At 25.0% G+C, this 19,213-nt stretch overlaps 1 protein-coding gene across 2 annotated transcripts in view; it reads right to left on the reverse strand.

Annotated features, from left to right (window-relative positions):
* The window catches only part of LOC113560430 (nose resistant to fluoxetine protein 6-like), a 32,853-nt gene that overhangs the window by 4,258 nt on the left and 9,382 nt on the right, over positions 1-19,213 (reverse strand). For both annotated transcript variants that reach the window (XM_026966295.1, XM_026966296.1), the window contains 9 exons: positions 15,165-15,376; positions 11,060-11,274; positions 4,796-4,890; positions 4,480-4,682; positions 4,243-4,403; positions 3,993-4,161; positions 3,723-3,916; positions 1,459-1,600; positions 1,000-1,189 (listed from right to left, as the gene is read on the reverse strand). In XM_026966295.1, coding sequence (XP_026822096.1) covers positions 1,000-1,189; positions 1,459-1,600; positions 3,723-3,916; positions 3,993-4,161; positions 4,243-4,403; positions 4,480-4,682; positions 4,796-4,890; positions 11,060-11,274; positions 15,165-15,376 — 1,581 coding nt within the window. The remainder of the gene's footprint in view (positions 1-999; positions 1,190-1,458; positions 1,601-3,722; positions 3,917-3,992; positions 4,162-4,242; positions 4,404-4,479; positions 4,683-4,795; positions 4,891-11,059; positions 11,275-15,164; positions 15,377-19,213) is intronic.

Below are 19,213 nucleotides of genomic sequence, written 5' to 3' on the forward strand. Positions count from 1 at the left end.
CTATAAAAGGATTAAAATGACATGATGTTTAAGTTCGAAAACCAATAATCTAAACACTCCATCTCCCGTGCGCCAGATAATATCGTGAACTTTTATACATATACTGTGGTGGGTGTTCCATTTATTATTCAAACAAAAGATACTATTCTTTTTTTTAAATACTTCAGAGTACAGTGTACAGATAAAAAAAAAAAAACAATTATAAGATTATCGACTGTTATTATGTAGATATACGTGACATCAATTTACGAATGAAGTTCCCGAAGGCCGAAGGTTATATAATAAAACACTACGTACCTATATTAGTTTTACAATAATAATTACCTAAATTGATACTTAATACTTTTTGTCACCTGTAAACTTTTGATGGCATTCGTTTTCTAAATGGAACATTATGAATAAATGGTAAAATCTATTACAAAATGTAATAGATATCTATTAAAAATAAAGTAATATGACATTTTATAAAATATTGTAATTTTCAAATTATTTTAGAATTAGTCATATACTCGTGCATTTAAAATACCATTTAATTTATGAAAGAACTGCAGTAGTAACGATTTTTTAGAGGTTCCATAAAAATTATATTTTCATAAAATGTTAAAAAGATATTTTTAATTTTCTCATTTAAAAAAGTTACATTGAATCATGGCTGTTCCATTATTGATTATTAAAATTAATTAAATTTATAAGCATTAATGCACAAAATATTTTTTTGTCTATCTCGATAAAAAAATAAGATATCTTTAGCATTAAATATTATGAACTTTATGGGGAGATTTTACAGGATCTTAACGCCTTTAGAGCTAAATAAGGAGTTATATCAGCGTGACTTGAAGTACATTTTTTTTTTATACTGAAAGGTAGCCTAAGATATAAAATAATATTACTGTATAATATAGTGCATTATATCAATCTACATATTTTTATACATTATATTATAATATATATGACGTTATCTCTTCACAGTTATTATTCACTACTAACTACATTACTTACTTGGTGGTCCAATTATAAGAGCATAGAGTCCTGTGACTAGACCCGCAGCCCAAACACTTCTTATTGTTGAACCATAAAGAGCGGCTTGCAAAGGATCATAAACATAGGAAGGGTGATAAAGTAGAGCTCCACTAAACCATGTAGTTGTACATATTAGAGTAGAAATTGCCAGCAAAACATATGTCTGTGTCTGTGATAAAATAATGTCGTAAGATAAGTTTGAATTAAAAATAATAATATATTTGTAATTTATAAAACATATTAAAATAATTGTTAAATTAAATATTTTCTTATGTTTCTTATAAACTCAATATTAGTTTGAAACAAATTTAAAATAATTTATACCTATTTCATTATTTTTTAATTTAAAATATATTTTTTTATTTAGTAAGTATATCTATAGAAGGTCATATCATATTTTACTAAATTGTACCTATATAATCTAACTGCGTATCTTACCAAGTTTAATTTAGTTGTACTCTCTTTTCTTCTGTACAATAGATAACCAAAGATAGCACCAACTATGTAAGGTCCAGCACGAGTATGAGATTTTATGTAAATTGTCATAAAATAATCATCATTGGTCGGATTTGTTGTAAAGCTAAAAAAAAAAAAATTGTTATTAGTAATATTACATTTGATAAATTATGTAAATAAATATGTTATGTGATTCATCATAATATTATATAGTAAATGTTACAAAAATATTCTCTCGAATTGAAAACGAAAACATAATATATCATCAACCTACGTACTATAATAAATTATTATTGTTATTAATGACTTTACAATCCTTACTTTTTGTTATTAAAAAAAAATAAATACTGTTTTATATAACGATTTCATATTTTTTAATTTGCCAAATTTCAATACACGTAATTACAAATAATCATTAAAAATTACTAGTTGTAAAAATTAAAACATTGAAAATGGCACATAATACAAAATCGAGAGAAACAAAATTTATTAAGGGGTTATGTATAGGCAATATTATTTTGTTATATAGATATATATAGTGTTCATATCGTGTGATAGGAATTATTTTTAGTGTGTATACATTAAAATCCACACGCCTATGCTAGTTTCCGTGAGTGACCGAACTTAGTCGCAATTAGGTAGGTGCTTGGGATGGGGGCTTAGTAATAAGTTAACATACATAATATATTATATATAAATTAATATACGTATATTGGGTGATAATTTACAAGTGTTTTTTTTCTTCGATAAGGCATACAATTAGTTAAGCATAGTTTTCTGGAAGAAAATTGTTGTACCATTCAATATATATTTTATGGCTCTGCCAACTTCTTTTTTAAATGAAAACTTAAATTTTTTAGTGTAAATTATTAAGCTGATTTTGTATTTATGATTCAAAATCATTAAAAATATGGTTGTTAAGAATATTTAAAATTACTACTAAATAAAATTTGAATAAATACTTTGTTGAAAGAAAAGTGGGCGTGTGCATACTTACTACGTAAATATTAAAGTAAATTTTATTTAAGTATTACAAGCTATTTAAATTTTAAATCAAAACAAATTTAGTGTAAGAAGAAATTTTTATGCAAATTCATAAAGAAAAATATACGGTGGTGTGAATTTATACCGGAAACTATAAAATCAACTCATACACAGCAAAAATATGAGGGCTGCAGTACCACTTCCTAAATTTGGTTCTAGTTGCACCTAAATGACCAAACCATATGTGTCGATATATTTAATGTTATAAGTAGGTAAATTTTTGATGCAATGTATCGATCGTATGTATTATTGTATTACTATATTAGCTAGTACTTAGTCTTAGTAGTAAGTTATTGAGCACCTAACGATATTAATCGTGGTAGTTACCAATTAACCTAAATACGTAGTAAGAATATTGAAAATCTAATTAAACCTGTTTTAGACGTAAAGACTACTTGAAATCAATTTTCTTGGTTTTGGATAGATTTAATTTGTACCGTGTACACTTGAATTAGATTTAAAACAAATATAATTAAATTAAAACGTCCATCTAAGAAAGTATTGGTCGAACACACTACGTGTTTTGTGCCTAAATCCTCGTCTAGCATAATGTAAACTGTATAAAGTGTATTTAAATCCTTCATTATTAGTGTGCATCATTGACGTGTACAATAACATATAACTATACATATCATTTAAATGTACTAATAAAATACGTAAAATGTTGGATATTTGTAAATTACTATAGCACATAATTTTATTACCATACTATTACCACTTTATCTCTCTTTACTACACAAGTAGGAATTTAAAAACGCCAAGACCTTGTTTATTGGTATAGGCGTAACATGTATACTGTTCATTTTAAACGCAAAATATTATATGGATTGATTTTTTAATTATAATATACAATAAATATGACATTTTAATTTTCAGCCTTTCAGGTACTTCTCTAAAACCTGTTCATTATTATTTATTAAAAATTATAACTTGAAAACCTTTAAAGAGTAATTTAGTACACAGTTTCTAATTACAGTTACTCATTAATAATAATCTCTACGTGAAATTATGCAATTATTATTTCTTTAAAAGAACATTTTTGATATCGATTTATATTTTATATTCATAGCGATTATCCAACTAGTGACTAATATCAACATAAAATTTAATCATAAAAAGGCATCAACAGTGAAAAAATGTTAACTTTTTTTGTTGTTTTTTGTTATTATTTTTCGCATATATTCATTAGATTAATTACTTACTCCATGTTGAATTGAATATTTCCTGGTTTTTGTCCAATAAAAGTCAGTGCAAATGGTACAGCAATAGAAACAGCCATAAGTAGGGAAGTTAAATACATTCCAATTTTAGGCTTTTTATGCAAAGCATATCCTAATAGAATACCAATTATTGTGAAGTGAAATTCACAAGGCATGAACCACGTATGATATCCACACTGAGTAAAAAAATTAAGTTCAAATTTAATAAAAAGTAATTTTATTCGCTTATGTATTGTATAGTAAATAACGTACCGTTTTATCAGTTGCGACGTAATTGTTCAAGTACAACAAACTTAACCACCATGTTTGTTGGCAATTTTTTTTGTCTGTTCCAATAAAAGCTTCCCAGAGGGGGCCGGATCCCATTTTGTACTGAAGAGTAGCAAAAAAGAATATGATTACTGCATAAACAGGCGTTAACCTAAATAACGGAATAAAGCAATTATTTATAATTGTTATTATAATTATTTATATTGTCTGGAAAGTTTAATGATAAAATCACCTGAAATATTTAAATACCAATACTTTAAAGGGATTAATGAATGAATGTTCAAGGCGGTCAAGTAGGATAAGGATCAGTAAAGCTCCACTTATCGCGAAAAATGTGTCCACCAATAAGTCCATGTGAGAGGTGAATATCGAAATGAAATAATCGTAGAATACCTGACAATCGTCAAAAAAAATATTATTGCATGTGTAAAACTGTGTTGCTGTTTCAAAATAATATAAATGCTAATACCTGTTCATTAACTTCGTAGTTTTGTAAGGGTCCGGGCAATCGGAAACCCCATCTGTGTCCAATTATGATAAGAATCATTGAAATAGTTGTAGTTCCACATAATGGAGTAAGATCCAATCCTCGGACTACGCAGTTTTTGTGTTTTAAGCTTTGCATAGCACGTCTACCGGAGAAACACATGATCAAATCCACAGATTTAGATTCTGAAAATTTGCATCATAAATGATTGTTAAAACGCGGAACTGATAAAACCGACATTTTTAATATTTTGTTGCTAATAATAGATGATTAGTGATTACAGCAGTTGTTAACATACCTTGATTCCATTGCCATGCGGCTTGTTCGGAATACACAGTGTAATCGAAAATTGTAGCGATTGTGGTAAGCAATACCAAAAACACAATGAGTAATCTGTGAAATAATAAAATAAAATGTGAATTCACTCAAAATTGTTGGGCAATATAGTAAATCATTACAAAAAGAACACTTGTAAAACTGCCCGTGATATTTATAGAAACATGTTTATTATGGTTATAAATACTGTCCATGTAGGTATATCAATAAATTAATTAGCTACAAAATGAATGTTGAAAGTTAACGCGTATAGTACAACGCGTTAAGGCAAGGTCCATTTTTAAATTGAATTCATAGAATCAAATTATTATTAGACTGTAAGGTGCTACTAATAACTCAAAAGTTTTCAAGCAAAAGTCAATTACGAACACAATTATTATGAAATAACCAATTCTTAGGATTAATATTTCGTTATACAAACAATACGTTTCTAATGAAGCTCTACTATAATTGACAGTCGACAGTTAATATAGATTTTAGTGTTTACATAATGTACTAAACCGACATAATTTACAAAATACACTTATTGTATTTGTCAATGTCAATTTAAAAAAAAAAAATTGAAGTTTTGTTGTTTGAGTATCTTATTTTTTAATACATTTATGATTAATTAAAGAAAATACGTGCCAATAATAATATATTTTTATGTTACAAGTTTATACATTTTCAATTTAGCTTTACAATTTAATTAAGTACACATCACTATATTATGGATTTTATTTTATTTTATATAAATGTTTAATATATTCAAGCAATTTCACATCCAACAAAAAACATTAATACATTAATATGTATGCAGAAAATAATGTTAAAACTTTGAACTTTAAATATACATAAAACAATTTAAATTGAGGACAGTTAATGGATGGTTTTCTCGGCTTTCATGCATAAATGCATGACTAAGATAATTCATTTTTAATATATCACATATATTTATTATAGGTAAACATATTTGTGAATAAATTTCATATTTTTCTAAATAATAAAATGTTTTTTTAATAAATTATGTAACCATTAAACCATGTGTAGGTAACATGAACCTATGTACACATTTAAATATACTTGAAACATTAGTGTGTCGGTCAACAACTATAACTCTCACTATTATAATACTATATTTTTTTTAGAACCATCATATACTTTCATAATCATTGAAGTCTTGTTAAATTAAATATTTGATATCAATAAATATTTATTTTACATGTTGTACAAATATTTCGTAATTATAAACTATGATTGGTGCAGGCCTAAAGACAAGTATAATAAGCATAACACAATAAAACAGCTACCATATTACAGTCAGTATTGATCAGGTGTTTTATACACGTGTTCACCGTTTCTAATAATGTACATTTTAATTTTGAACATAATAAAAGTGATTGGGAAATATGACATTAATAATATTGTTTATGTTTTATTTCGTCAGAATCATAAATTACGTACAAAAACCAGGAACTATAAGCGCACGTATGCATGTGCTTACTGTTTTTCCCAACCCGTTTTAAACCATATTTTTATAAATACGATTATTTAAAAACTCAAATCTACTTTAATGTAAAATCACGGAGTTTAATATCACGGTTTGTCAGTAGCGTCTAGGTCTTAAATACAATACTAAACCAAGGAGATCTAGAAACAACATAATTATCAATGACACCTTTGTCGAGAATATCTAATCGCTTTGACCCTCGTCAAATATTATTACGTTAATTTTTTTGCAAAGGATTTTTCCGATATTTTAAAATTAAATATATTAATACTATTTCGTCCATATAACTCTTGATCGCGATGACCCGGTTTCGCTGTATCGTTATATGTCAGGGACTTCATTATAATTTCCTGCAAACAGCATAAAAAACAACTATAACAGTTACGACCGATCCTCGCGTATTATAGTGCAATATTAATATGCATAGAGCATACCAGATGAACAAAATAGCGCGGATGTCTGTGTATAAATGGAAATTAAACAGGAAGGTACGTATGTGAGTACGGAAGAATGTAAATATAGTTTCCCATTAAAAATAAGACATAAACAAATAGGTTTATCAGCGTTTTTGCAATATAATTTTTTGAAATAAATATGAAGACTTAGAACCATGTAAAGAGTACGGCGCAAACGTCTGTGAACTGGTTTCATTTCTAGGTCATCGAACTTGTCAAAATAATTCATCACCGTCAAGTTTCAACATACGACTGTCGAATGGACGGTTGTCGAATTAATAAATTCCGTGTTTCCACATTGAACATTTAATGAATAAAGTTTAATAGTTTTGTAAAGAGGTGGTTATAATATGATATGAACATTTCCGGAAGAAAATATAGCCGCAAGTTTAAAAGCTAATTATATTTGTTTTTAGAAAACAATATCAAAACAATTGTATAGTACGTAAAACTTGTTTCTTATACGTGATTGTGATTGTTTGTGTTGTGATGATACTGGGTACGCTGTAGAAAATTGGTATATATATTGTGATAATTTTATAACTCATTTTTGACAATTTCGAGTACGATATCACACACATGGGATTAAAAAGAAATGATTATATATTGACTGAAAACGGTAATATTTATATAACACAGCCCATTTTCGATGGAATTTTAGTTTTTTTTTATATTGATAAAAGAATGATAAAAATGAATAAATATAGTGTGCTTTCAGAAACAAAAAACTTATAAAATCAATACAAACTTTCGTATAAGTTGTTTTTATAGCAACATAATTACAATTTTTTACAGAAATTTAAAGGTCATATTTTAGTAAATTTTAATATTTAAACAAAACATAACAATTTTATTTTTCCTCTGTAGGTTTCAACTTTTCAAGTTTCAATTATTTTGTTACAATTAAAAAAAATGTGTTTATTTGAACTTGCAAGCTTTTACATAACATGATATATTATTTTGTATATACGTTGATATTTTAAAAATATCTATACCACTAATCAATTCACATCATCATTCGATACGTTATATAGTCAGTCGTTTTGACCATATATTATATCATAATTTATAATAATAAAATATAATATGAGGTATTTCTGCAAAAATTACTGACATGGTGACACCTACCGTATTTCTAATATAAATTAAATATCAAATAGTAATATACTTGTAAATAAATTACAAAATATTTTTAAAATAGAGACCGATAGTCTCTATCCAAAATTTTATGAAAAATGAGAAAGGATAATTCTTAAAATAGTGCTTAAATATTCGACCTTTAATACGGTGATTTTTTAAAAATTAAATAACTAAAAAGAATTAAGCAATAATTCAAATTACATGCAATGATTTATCGTTTGTTTATCAAATTATTCCCAATTTATACTATAGAACCTACTGTAAAGCAGGTTGCAGAGTAGCTTATCCTATTTTTTTTTTTTTTTTAATTTCTATACTCTATTGGTACCTAATTATGTTATAAGTTAAGTTTATTATTTTAGTTCAAACTTCGATATTTTTTTTCATGCGTACTTAATTCTTGTCCTTGTTAAAGTTGTTAAATTTATTATAAAATAAATAAATAATTTAATAAATTAGGTAGATAGTAGATACCTACTATGAAGTAAAAAAGGTAGGTACCTTTTAACTTAATTTACTTAAAACTTGAATTAAACCTCCATGGACATCTTGTATATACGTGTAATATTGTGTAAAACTATCAGTTTTGAATGGAATTTCAAAAACATTAAAATTTTAATAACAATATAGAATAATAAATTAATCATATATTTGTATCCTGTTCCTAAATAATCCAGTTTAACTAAGAACATTTCTTTTTCTAAATAAAATATATATTTAGAATTTATACAAAAAATATAATATGTAATTCTAATGTACAAATTGCCTAAGTAACAGATGAGGAGAAATAGGAAAGCGTCATAATACCTGATAAGTTTAAATTTAAAATTAATAACTTTTTTTTCTCCTATTATAATTTTACATTATGACTTATAATGATTACAAATAATAATAAATGAAAATGTTTAATTATTGTTCATTACTATGTATCTCAAATTATTCAGTTTTTTCTACTTAAATCACTTAGATCAAGTATGGGCAACTGACAGCCCATATATATTTGTTATCTGGTTATTGCTATATTTTCAAATTACTTTATAAAATTTTAGCGTAACATAATATTATAATGTTAAAAATACAAATAAATAAGTATAAAAAGTAAATGTTAACTTTAAATTTTAAATTTTATTGACCTATTTTTTGCTTTCTTTACTTTTTGGCTCACTAGATTTTAAGCTTCTAAAAGTTAAACCTTTAGTAATTTTGAATAAATCATCTCTCAAGGTACGCAACCTAGCATTTAGCGTTCTACCCTGCAGGTTTGGCATAAATCTAAATTAAGACAAAGATATTTTATTTCATTTGCCTTTGGAATTGTTTGATTATTCAACAAAATGAACGGTGAATCAAGATATTTTCTTAGTGAAAAAAGTAATTGAATAAATTTAGATTAATTTAATTTGATTTTCCTCATGTTAGTCCATAGATTTATCATATTTAAATTATTTTGAATCATTTAATTAACCGACTATTACGTGATGTTTGTGGGAAGTTGTTATATGGTGTATCGCCAGCTAGTACTTAGTATATAATAATATAATATACTAGGAATAAAATGTGTTCTGGAAGTCATGGACAAAATATCAAAAATGTCTTATCAGTTAAGTACATAGATTTCATTGGAAGAGTTACATCAGAATGTAGTTTGATCCAACAAAATCAATATTCTTGAATAATATTTTCTTAAACATTGTGTAATAAATGCAATTATTATTTAGTATTTTTCCACAAAAGTCACCGTATTCATTCTTATGATGAAATTGTTATTTCTGTTATAACACGTGACATGTAATGTAATTAACAATCATTACAAAATAGTTTAAGCATATCATTCTTATACATTGGTTGATAGTAATATGTTGATACTTAATATTGTTCTAAATGTATAATTAATTAAAACACGTAACACAAATGTTTATAAATTTATCAATGATTATGTAGCGGATTGTGTCATATTATAATAAATGATCTATATAAGTAAAATAATAATTTTTTATTAATTTTATTTTATATTTTAATAATTAAAATACCTACTATTGAAACAAAGAGAGAATTTACTACATAAATATTAAAATTGTTATTATTATTTTATTTCTAACAATATTTTATATTACAGATACATCGAAATTGTTACAAATAATAATAATATATGTATGTTTATAAGTATTTTTTTTAACTATTAGCTATTAGGTAGGATATGTTATAAACATAAACTTGAAATATATATTAATTTAACATTTTATAGGCGTCTGTAACTTACAGGTCTTTAAGTAAGGTCACGAGTAGTTTCTCTGTTATTAAATGTTATGGGTAATATTATATAGTTCATAACTAGATAATTTATTGGTTTGAAATATACGGATGCTATGATGGTCTTAAAATTATAGTAATAATTAATATATTAACATTTTACAATTTTTAAATATTGTTTGAATATTTATATTCATTAATAAGTATAGACAAAAGACAAAAAAACTACATACCATATTATGTAATTTATAAATTCTATGTAAAACCATTATAAAGGATTATTTTAGTTAGTAAATAATAAGGTTTAATAATTTAGAACTAGTCTTTTGAATTTCGGTATATTTGTATAAACATATTCAAAAAAAATCTTAAAAAGTTTTTGATGATTTTTTTCGTATATCGCCACGTGGCCTGGTCTTTCTCCGTAACACTGCAGGTAACCCTCATCACCCATTATTTCACACGAAAAACTACGAACCGACAAAACACTACTTTAGAACGGCAATCAAGAAATGGGACCCCTCGCAGTGCAATAGGTCTTGCTGAGACAAATTCACTGTATAACTTTCCAGAGGGTGACATTATATTTCTATAGGTTTGCAAATTTCGCATTAAATCTCATTATGCATGCAAAATATAAACTAGTTTACCAGAGAGATTGTTGAGTACAATAATACACAACGCTTGCTTTATAGGGCTTTTTTTTTTAATAACGACTACATTTGTTTTTATCTTGCATTTAGTAGGTACAGGATCTTTAGAAAATACATATTACCGAAAATCATGTTGAAAAACGTTTGGTTTGCGTTTGTTTTTTTATAGGTCTCCCGTATATTATCTCAATGATTAAAATCCCTAAAGCTTATTTAAATTGAATCGTTCAAGAACTTACACAAATGCTATGTCATAAGCAGTATATTCATCGCCTGGACGTTGCGCTTGAGTACACATATTGTCAGCAACCGACACGTTTTCAATCACGTCTAGTTTGTTTTCTTTGATATACGATCTGAGATACGTCTGAACATCCATTGCTGAACATGAAGCAGGCACACACAAAGCCCATTTTATCATATCCAGACGCTGCTTGAATCTTGCCCCGCCATACTATAAAATAAAGTATTAATTCGAAATTTATAAATAGTGCGTGGGTATACCGAATATCTATTCCATATTTTTAATAAACATACATTTTTACGATTAAATCGTTTATCATGACAATACAATTGAGTAAATCTTTCTTAAATAGAAAATTTAAATTAAAACAGAAATTGCGTATACCAAAAAATCAAAGGAACCACAATAATAGAAAATTACTTTGTTTTCGATAACACAATTTTTATGTAAAGAATATTTTTCTAATCATATCACGTAACTCTAATAATGTCAACATATTTTTTTTCTGTAGAAATTATACATATATATTGTAAAAATACTTTTAAAATAAGTAACAGTAAAAAAACAAAAAAATTAATTTTGAAATGTGTATAAAAAACACATTGCATATTATTTGATTAATATATTAACATATCAGGTAAAATACAACAAAAACAAGTTATTGAAAGACTATATCAAAAATCTTTAGAAAGTGATTTAAGAACTGCAGAAAACGTTGTATAGATTTACTAATAACAATTAGGAATAAACTTTACTTTCGAGGGAATATCCATGTCTTATTATTAAAATAATATCTTTTTTTTAAATGTATCAACATATTTTTGTTATTACAAGATTGATAATTTATGTTTACATTTTATAATGTTTCATTCATTAACATAATGTGACGTAGTAAGATATTATACAATACAGTAAGAATTAAAAAAAATATATGTATAAACTTAAAATACACATCGTCATTGACATGACAAAACCTCCTATTATGTACCAAATTTAAGATTTTGTAGTTTTTGTGTCTTTAGATACCAAAAAAAATATGCTATAATTTGTTATTTATCCTGTACTATCATATATTTCCGTAGTAATTAATGAAAAATAATAAATAAAACTTCTTATATAGTACCGACAATAAATTATTTTTGAAATTTTTTCTATGTCATTAAACATTTATAATTATGACCAGCTATTATTCAGAAAAACCTTCTATGTAAGCTTGGTAAAAAAAAATAAGTTACCTTTAACGTGGAAAAATTGACAATTTATACAATATATCGATAATAAATATTGAATTCTTTCATAATAATTATCGATATAGTTTTAATATGTATTTTTCCTGATTATTATTGATAGGTATTTTTTTTTTTTTTTTACTATTTTGTAAGTTCTGAAAAATCAGGTTTTAGCAAATGAGACGTTTTTTTGTAACAATAACAATATATTTTTTATTTTAAAATAATATATCAAATATACTAAACGAATTATATTGTTTTTAATCTACTATTATGAATAACTATTATATTTAATTATAGAAGATTATAGAAAAAACAAGTATCACTCAAACATCAAGTTTTAATTATTTTAAAATTAGTGTATTAGCTATGAATCGCTTTCTAATTATTTATAACTTAACACAGATCTACTTTATGAACTTGTTTTTACTTTGTTCAGTGCAAGAAAGACAACATAGTATATATGTTAATATATGTAAATAAATATTTTATAATGGCTATACTGACATAATTTTAAAAACAATATATTTAATTGTTTTATTATTTTTGTTGATTGTTAATACTACTCAATGTGTACACATTTTAAATCTCCTGATATTTCATCTTTAATCTCAATAATTATAAAGAAATATTATTACTTTATTATTTATATTTATATTTTTTGTCGTAACAATTTAAAAAAAAAAAAAACATTGAAAATTACTTAAATAAAATAAAAAAAAATTACTGTTTTTCAACTGTGATGTATGTAAAATAAAGAATAAATATTAATATTTTATCTTATTATCAGACTTTACTAGGTACCTTTATTTATGATAATCAAATAAAGATAGCATGTACTATGTAGATATTAGTTATTCGCTTATTTGTCTATTATATAATATGAAATTAACCAGTTAAATTAAATCTTTCATCAGACTTTTGTGTTATTTTTACACTTTTATTTTAAAAGAGTTTTGTATGATACTGTCGTGTACAATGTGTAAAAACTGGTTTTCTGCTAGTTATTGTAGCGAAAAAATAAAGAAGGGATGAGAAATAATTTCTATTTTGGTCAATGTCAATGACCTTTTCACAAAAAAAAAAATATTATTACACTGGCTCTTAGTTTAGGTTTAAAAAATTCGAGGAATGCAGACACGTATCTGGGATTTTATTTTAGGGTAGGTTGGTACAATTAACGAAGAGTATTATTATAAAGCACCGACTAGGCTAATTATTATTTATTTGGACAAATTATGTCTAGAAAAATGCACAAAACCTATAATGTCGTTACAAAATAATTTCTTATTCAGTTAAAATGATTGTATGCTTTTATGAAAAGATTAATTCTATTGTCTTATCAAATCAATAATTAAATACATGTTACGTGTAACAACATTAAATACAAAATTCAAGACTCCATGGTTAAGAGTGTTAAGACTTTGAATAATAATAAAGTATAGTAGTACCATAACAATACCAATATTACCTGATTATTAAGCCATAAATATATTATTTATTATACAAACTGTTCAAATAAGTAAAAAAATAAGTGAATATGATAACCTAACCTAACCTAACCTTCAAGCGGAAGAACTTCGGCTTAAACCATATTAAAATATCAATTATTTATTTATTTATCTTTCATGGATTGCCATTACATTAAATAGATATTATATCATGATATGTTTGATAAGATATATGGCATATAAAATTTGTTATTGTTATTCATTGTTGAGTTTTTCAATAGATTGATTACACTTTATGTAAAGTTTGTGATAAAAACAGGAATTTCTTTTCGAGGACGACAGAAGGTTGAGGTGAGCAACTATTAGCAATATTTCTTTTATAAATCGAACAAGGGTGTTCAAGGACTTTAATTTAAAATAAGTTTGATTTATCCAATAACTTTTTTTTTACGACTATTCTTTTTATCTATGAAAATACAAAATATATTTTTTTAAATCAGTTACAGCTGATATACAAAATATATGAGGTACTAGATATACTGATATTAATTTTACTTGATTATTAGTCTGGTTTTTTATGACTTCCTATAAACTTCATAATTTTGTAATATAAAACATGTTATATACCTAATTAACCACCAAATTTTTATTCAATTTATTAATAATACTACTTTAGTACAAATTATAGGAACTAATTGGTTTTCTTTCAGTAGAGGTTGTCTGCAGTCGCTATTCGTTTTCTCTTTTTAACCCACGTGTAACATAAAAGCTTTACGTTCAACTATTGAATAGAACCAACCATGTGTGTTGTTATCATTAATATCTGAGTGAATTGACTTATCATCAAACTTAAAACTAAGAATATTATCTTGGACAGCTCAATAGTAGGTATTTATGTTTTAATTGTAAAGTACCTAAATTATAGCTGAACAATATTACGGTTTAAAATGTTCATAACTCAATTTAAAACTAAAATTGTAATAAAAGCCTACTAAATACCGTAGACTATATTTTAAATTTAAGATTGATATTATGTCAATCGATTGTAAAGTATTATAAACTATCAACACAATTTTTATCCCGTTGAACGAAAATTTCATAATATATTGCACGTGGGTTATAGATAGAAAATAAACAGTACGTTTACAATATCCTCATAATAATAAGTAAATTAAATATTACTAATTTAATAATGCAATAAATTGAATATACTGTGATATAATAACAACAGCTGTTGTTGTAAAATATAAAGTCTATACGAAATAAATAAAAAGTTTCTTACATTATTAACGAAGATATTCATCATTTATGTTCATTTATATTTTATATGAATATTTATTTGAAAAGTGTATGTGTCAAAAAATAGCAAATAATAAAGGTGGATTGAATTTACCAATTAAGGCAGAAAAAAATGTCTTACGTAAATCTTGTGCCAAGCTGGTAATAACGGATCATACTCTCTAGCAAGTGGATCGGCATATGAATATTCAGGCGGCACATCAAGTTTGACATCAACGAGACAGTATTGGGCCTTAATTGGCTTAGCTACCTGCAGGCACTCGTCAAAGTCTCCTAACTGGAATCTGTTTCCTGACAACAGACCCACTGCTTGTTTCGCTGATGCATCCCACACTAGAAAATAATATAATAATAGTGTGATTAGATTTTTTAAGGTTTCTATACATTATGAACTGAAACCTTTTATACGCTTGTAATTTTCATTTGTCCACCCTGCAGATATTCCGTTGTTATGGTAACTTATTATTATGATATACTATGTTTTGAGTTATATTTATTTTGACTTTTTTTGTTATTTAATATAGTAAGGTAAATATTTAAAATATTTTATAGTCTGACATTTATACATTTATAATCAGAAATAATATTACATGTGTTTGTTTATATACATTTGAATTTGATCCCGAATTCGTGGATAGCCTTTACAATATTGTCCGCTTGTACTATTTAATTATTAACGAAAACATAATTTTTAAAAATTTGTTTCAAAGATAAAAAAAAGCTTTTTTTTTATAAAACAACATTAATACTTAATAGTAATGTTTATTTTTGATAAATTATATAAATAAATATGCCTCGGTTTATTTATTAAATTTAATATAAAGATGTAATGTTATAAAAACAATTAGGCACCTAAATAAAGTAAATATTTTAAAAATTCTATTAAAACCCGCAAAATTGAGATACTTAAAAATATCACAAACATGTTTGCTCTGGTTGTTATAATAATATAACAAATTTCCTGCATGAATTATTTTAAGTATCAGAAATAAGATTTATCAAAACTTGAAACACATTTTTCTGTTTATTATGTTAGTATATACTTAATTTTAGTTTAATTAAATTAAATTGTATTTTTATTAACCACTGAGAATAATGTTATTTATTTAATATTTGAAAAGAACGAAGTCAAGTACTTTTTTTTACATGAGTATAAGTATAATAGTTATATTAATATAATTCGATGTGAAAAGTGTCTAACAAAAATATTTAATTTGAATATTTAAAACTTCAAAAATTCAAACTTATATAGTAATTATTGAACTAACAATTTCGTTACCGTATAATGTCGTTAAATGTTTAATATTATCTCCGTTAACTGAAATATAACAGAGCAAATTTTACGAGTATTATAGCTTATCGGATTGATAAGCTGTATTATTTTTAATATTAGAGTAAATTAAATTATAACATTATGATTTAAAGGTAAAAATATTATTTAGTGATTTATGAAGGCTTTTAATGATATTTCAATTTTAATGCAAGTTATGATCATTTTAAAATTAACAAAATAAATACTATTTTGAAATTTCTCGGTTATGCGTAAGTATCACTGAAACAATAACGAGTACAATGTACACTTAACGAGGTTGTGTAAATAGCAAATAGTAAATACCATGTGTGGTGTGGTTGTGTGTATATTAAATATTAATATTATACAATATTTTAGGTACACAAAATAATAAACGAATTCCCACCAACTACTATATTATTTCACTCGTGAACTGCGTCCTATAAATAAAAAAAAAAAAACTTCTTAATTCTTACAAATTACAATTGATCCTTCTTATTATTATTGTATAAATAACGTTACTTTATATTGAAATACAGCTCTATTTTCTAATGCACATCAGTAAGTAAAATGAATATTTTTACACTTGGTTTTATTTATAAATGAGATAAGATGGATGTATTTTTTCGATAAAACAATTCGTGCGTGAAATCGAAATATTAAATTATTATTCATTTACTTTTCGTAACCCTATAATATAATATTTTGTCTAAATAAAACAATATCTACAATAATTTAAATATTTTTACTTAAATAATTTTTATATTTTTCTTTTTTACATATTTTTAATATTAATGTATCATTAAACATATTTATAGCAATATAATATTATAGTATAGACCTTTAACAGATTAGCTAAACGTTAAAATTAAATTTAAAAAAAAGCGCTCGAACATTTGATGACTGTCCCAAGTAGGTCCCAAGCGTATTGCATACATGTATAAATAATAAAAAATCATCACTTTTGAAAATCGATTCTGAACGGAGCTTGGTTAAACACCACTGCTTAAATTTCTAAAACACACTCTCCTTTTTAGTTTTTGCTTATGTTTAAAAATAAACTATAATAAGAAAATATAAAAACAAAATGTAGGATGAATTCGATTTTCTACCAAATAAAGGAACTATTTTAAAGTTTCAAAACATTCGGCCTGATCAAAATAATGTTCAAATAAAATATTTAAAAAAATTCATAACTAAAAACCATTATGTGCAATACTCGCTTTGCTTTGAATAAAAGAAGTAACTAAAATTTTAATAATAATTATAAAGAATACAATGTTGTTGGGTTAAACAAAATTATGTTATTCTTATATATTTGAATAAAAATTACCAGAACGCGCTGTATTAAAAACCACAAAATACGAAAATAGTGGCTTTTTCATATTTTGAATTGATTGGAAAAAAGTATTTACTATTTTCAACAAAAACTTATACACACAAGTTTGTAAACCAAATAATATTTTAAAGAAACTTTATAAAATGATGATTTATATTTATATTTTTATCATAATTATATTTTGTATTCTTTATTGTATTTTAATAAAAAAAATTATCTTCATTAAATATGTAAAAATAGTATTTAACCTAACCTAACTCTTATAAACCTGTCAAAAATAAATAACCGCCAAATTCTAATGGCCAATCATCATAATTCCGAGAGTGATCTTTTCTAGGATAAAATAATAATAATAATCCATAGCATTTGTAGTTGTCGTTTAATTAAAAAAAAAAAAAAAAATGAACGCGCTAACAGCACAATAATACAACACAAGTGTAATTTATTGTTACCAACAATTAATAAACTATTCAATTAGAAGGTGTTAGGGAACATTAAAACTAACCTAAAGTATCTGCAAATATAATTAGATTATTTCTGTCGTAAAATAATTATTAAAACATTTAAAACTATGAAATAATTTTGTTATTTTATTAACATATACACGACGACGTATAGATTGGATATTTTATCACAGAAGCAATTTTAAATTTAAATTTTTGGCAACAAAAATCATATTAATATTTTGTAAAAAAAATACCCATTTATAATAAATTCATTAGACAAACGTAAAATGTATTTAATTTCAGTATTCATAGATTAACCAGATATTCATATTATAATATATAACATTGATAATAATATTATTAAAATTCATTTGAGGATCAAGATCGGTAATATATAGACGTCGCGGAAACTAACTCTTAGACTCACTGACCTTCATCAGTAATTGCCCATCCCGTTTTCAGAATTATAGGTGCAAGGCTTTTCACATTTCCGAGAACAGGACCCAACATCTGACTTGAGATGTACATATAGATGATAGACGTACCGTGCTATTCGATATTTTTTCGTTGCACGGAAAAACATCAAATCGTATCCGACACGTTTTTAAAACTATGATTAAAATTGTATCAATTATAATGATTATCGATTACAAGAGCCAACTTTATAAAAAACCCGATTATGAATAAAACAAATTGTAATCATATTTAGTAAGGGAAGGGTGGTTGCTATGGTAATGCAATTTTGAATAGACAACCTAGGTACTATGACGCTACAACCTACAACCTAACCTAACATAACTTGTTATTATTTGATTGCCATATAAGCACTATAACGGTAGAAAACAAAATGTCGTATTCGTGTTGTATGTGTTAAAAAAAAAAAAAAATGTAAAAACGATGTCGCTATGGTAACGTAATTATTATATTATTCATCAGCTTCTAGGATGAGCAACTTTTACGTACTATAACGCGAAATCGAAAAATTATTAAATTGATTAATCGTCGTTTTTATTGTTTGATTGTTACTATGGAAACTGTAACGATAAGGGGAAAAAATGATAATAATAATAATATTATGTCTGCTAATTTTATTT

This window comes from Rhopalosiphum maidis, chromosome 4 (genome assembly GCF_003676215.2).
Source record: "Rhopalosiphum maidis isolate BTI-1 chromosome 4, ASM367621v3, whole genome shotgun sequence".
Classification (NCBI taxonomy): Eukaryota; Metazoa; Arthropoda; class Insecta; order Hemiptera; family Aphididae; genus Rhopalosiphum; species Rhopalosiphum maidis.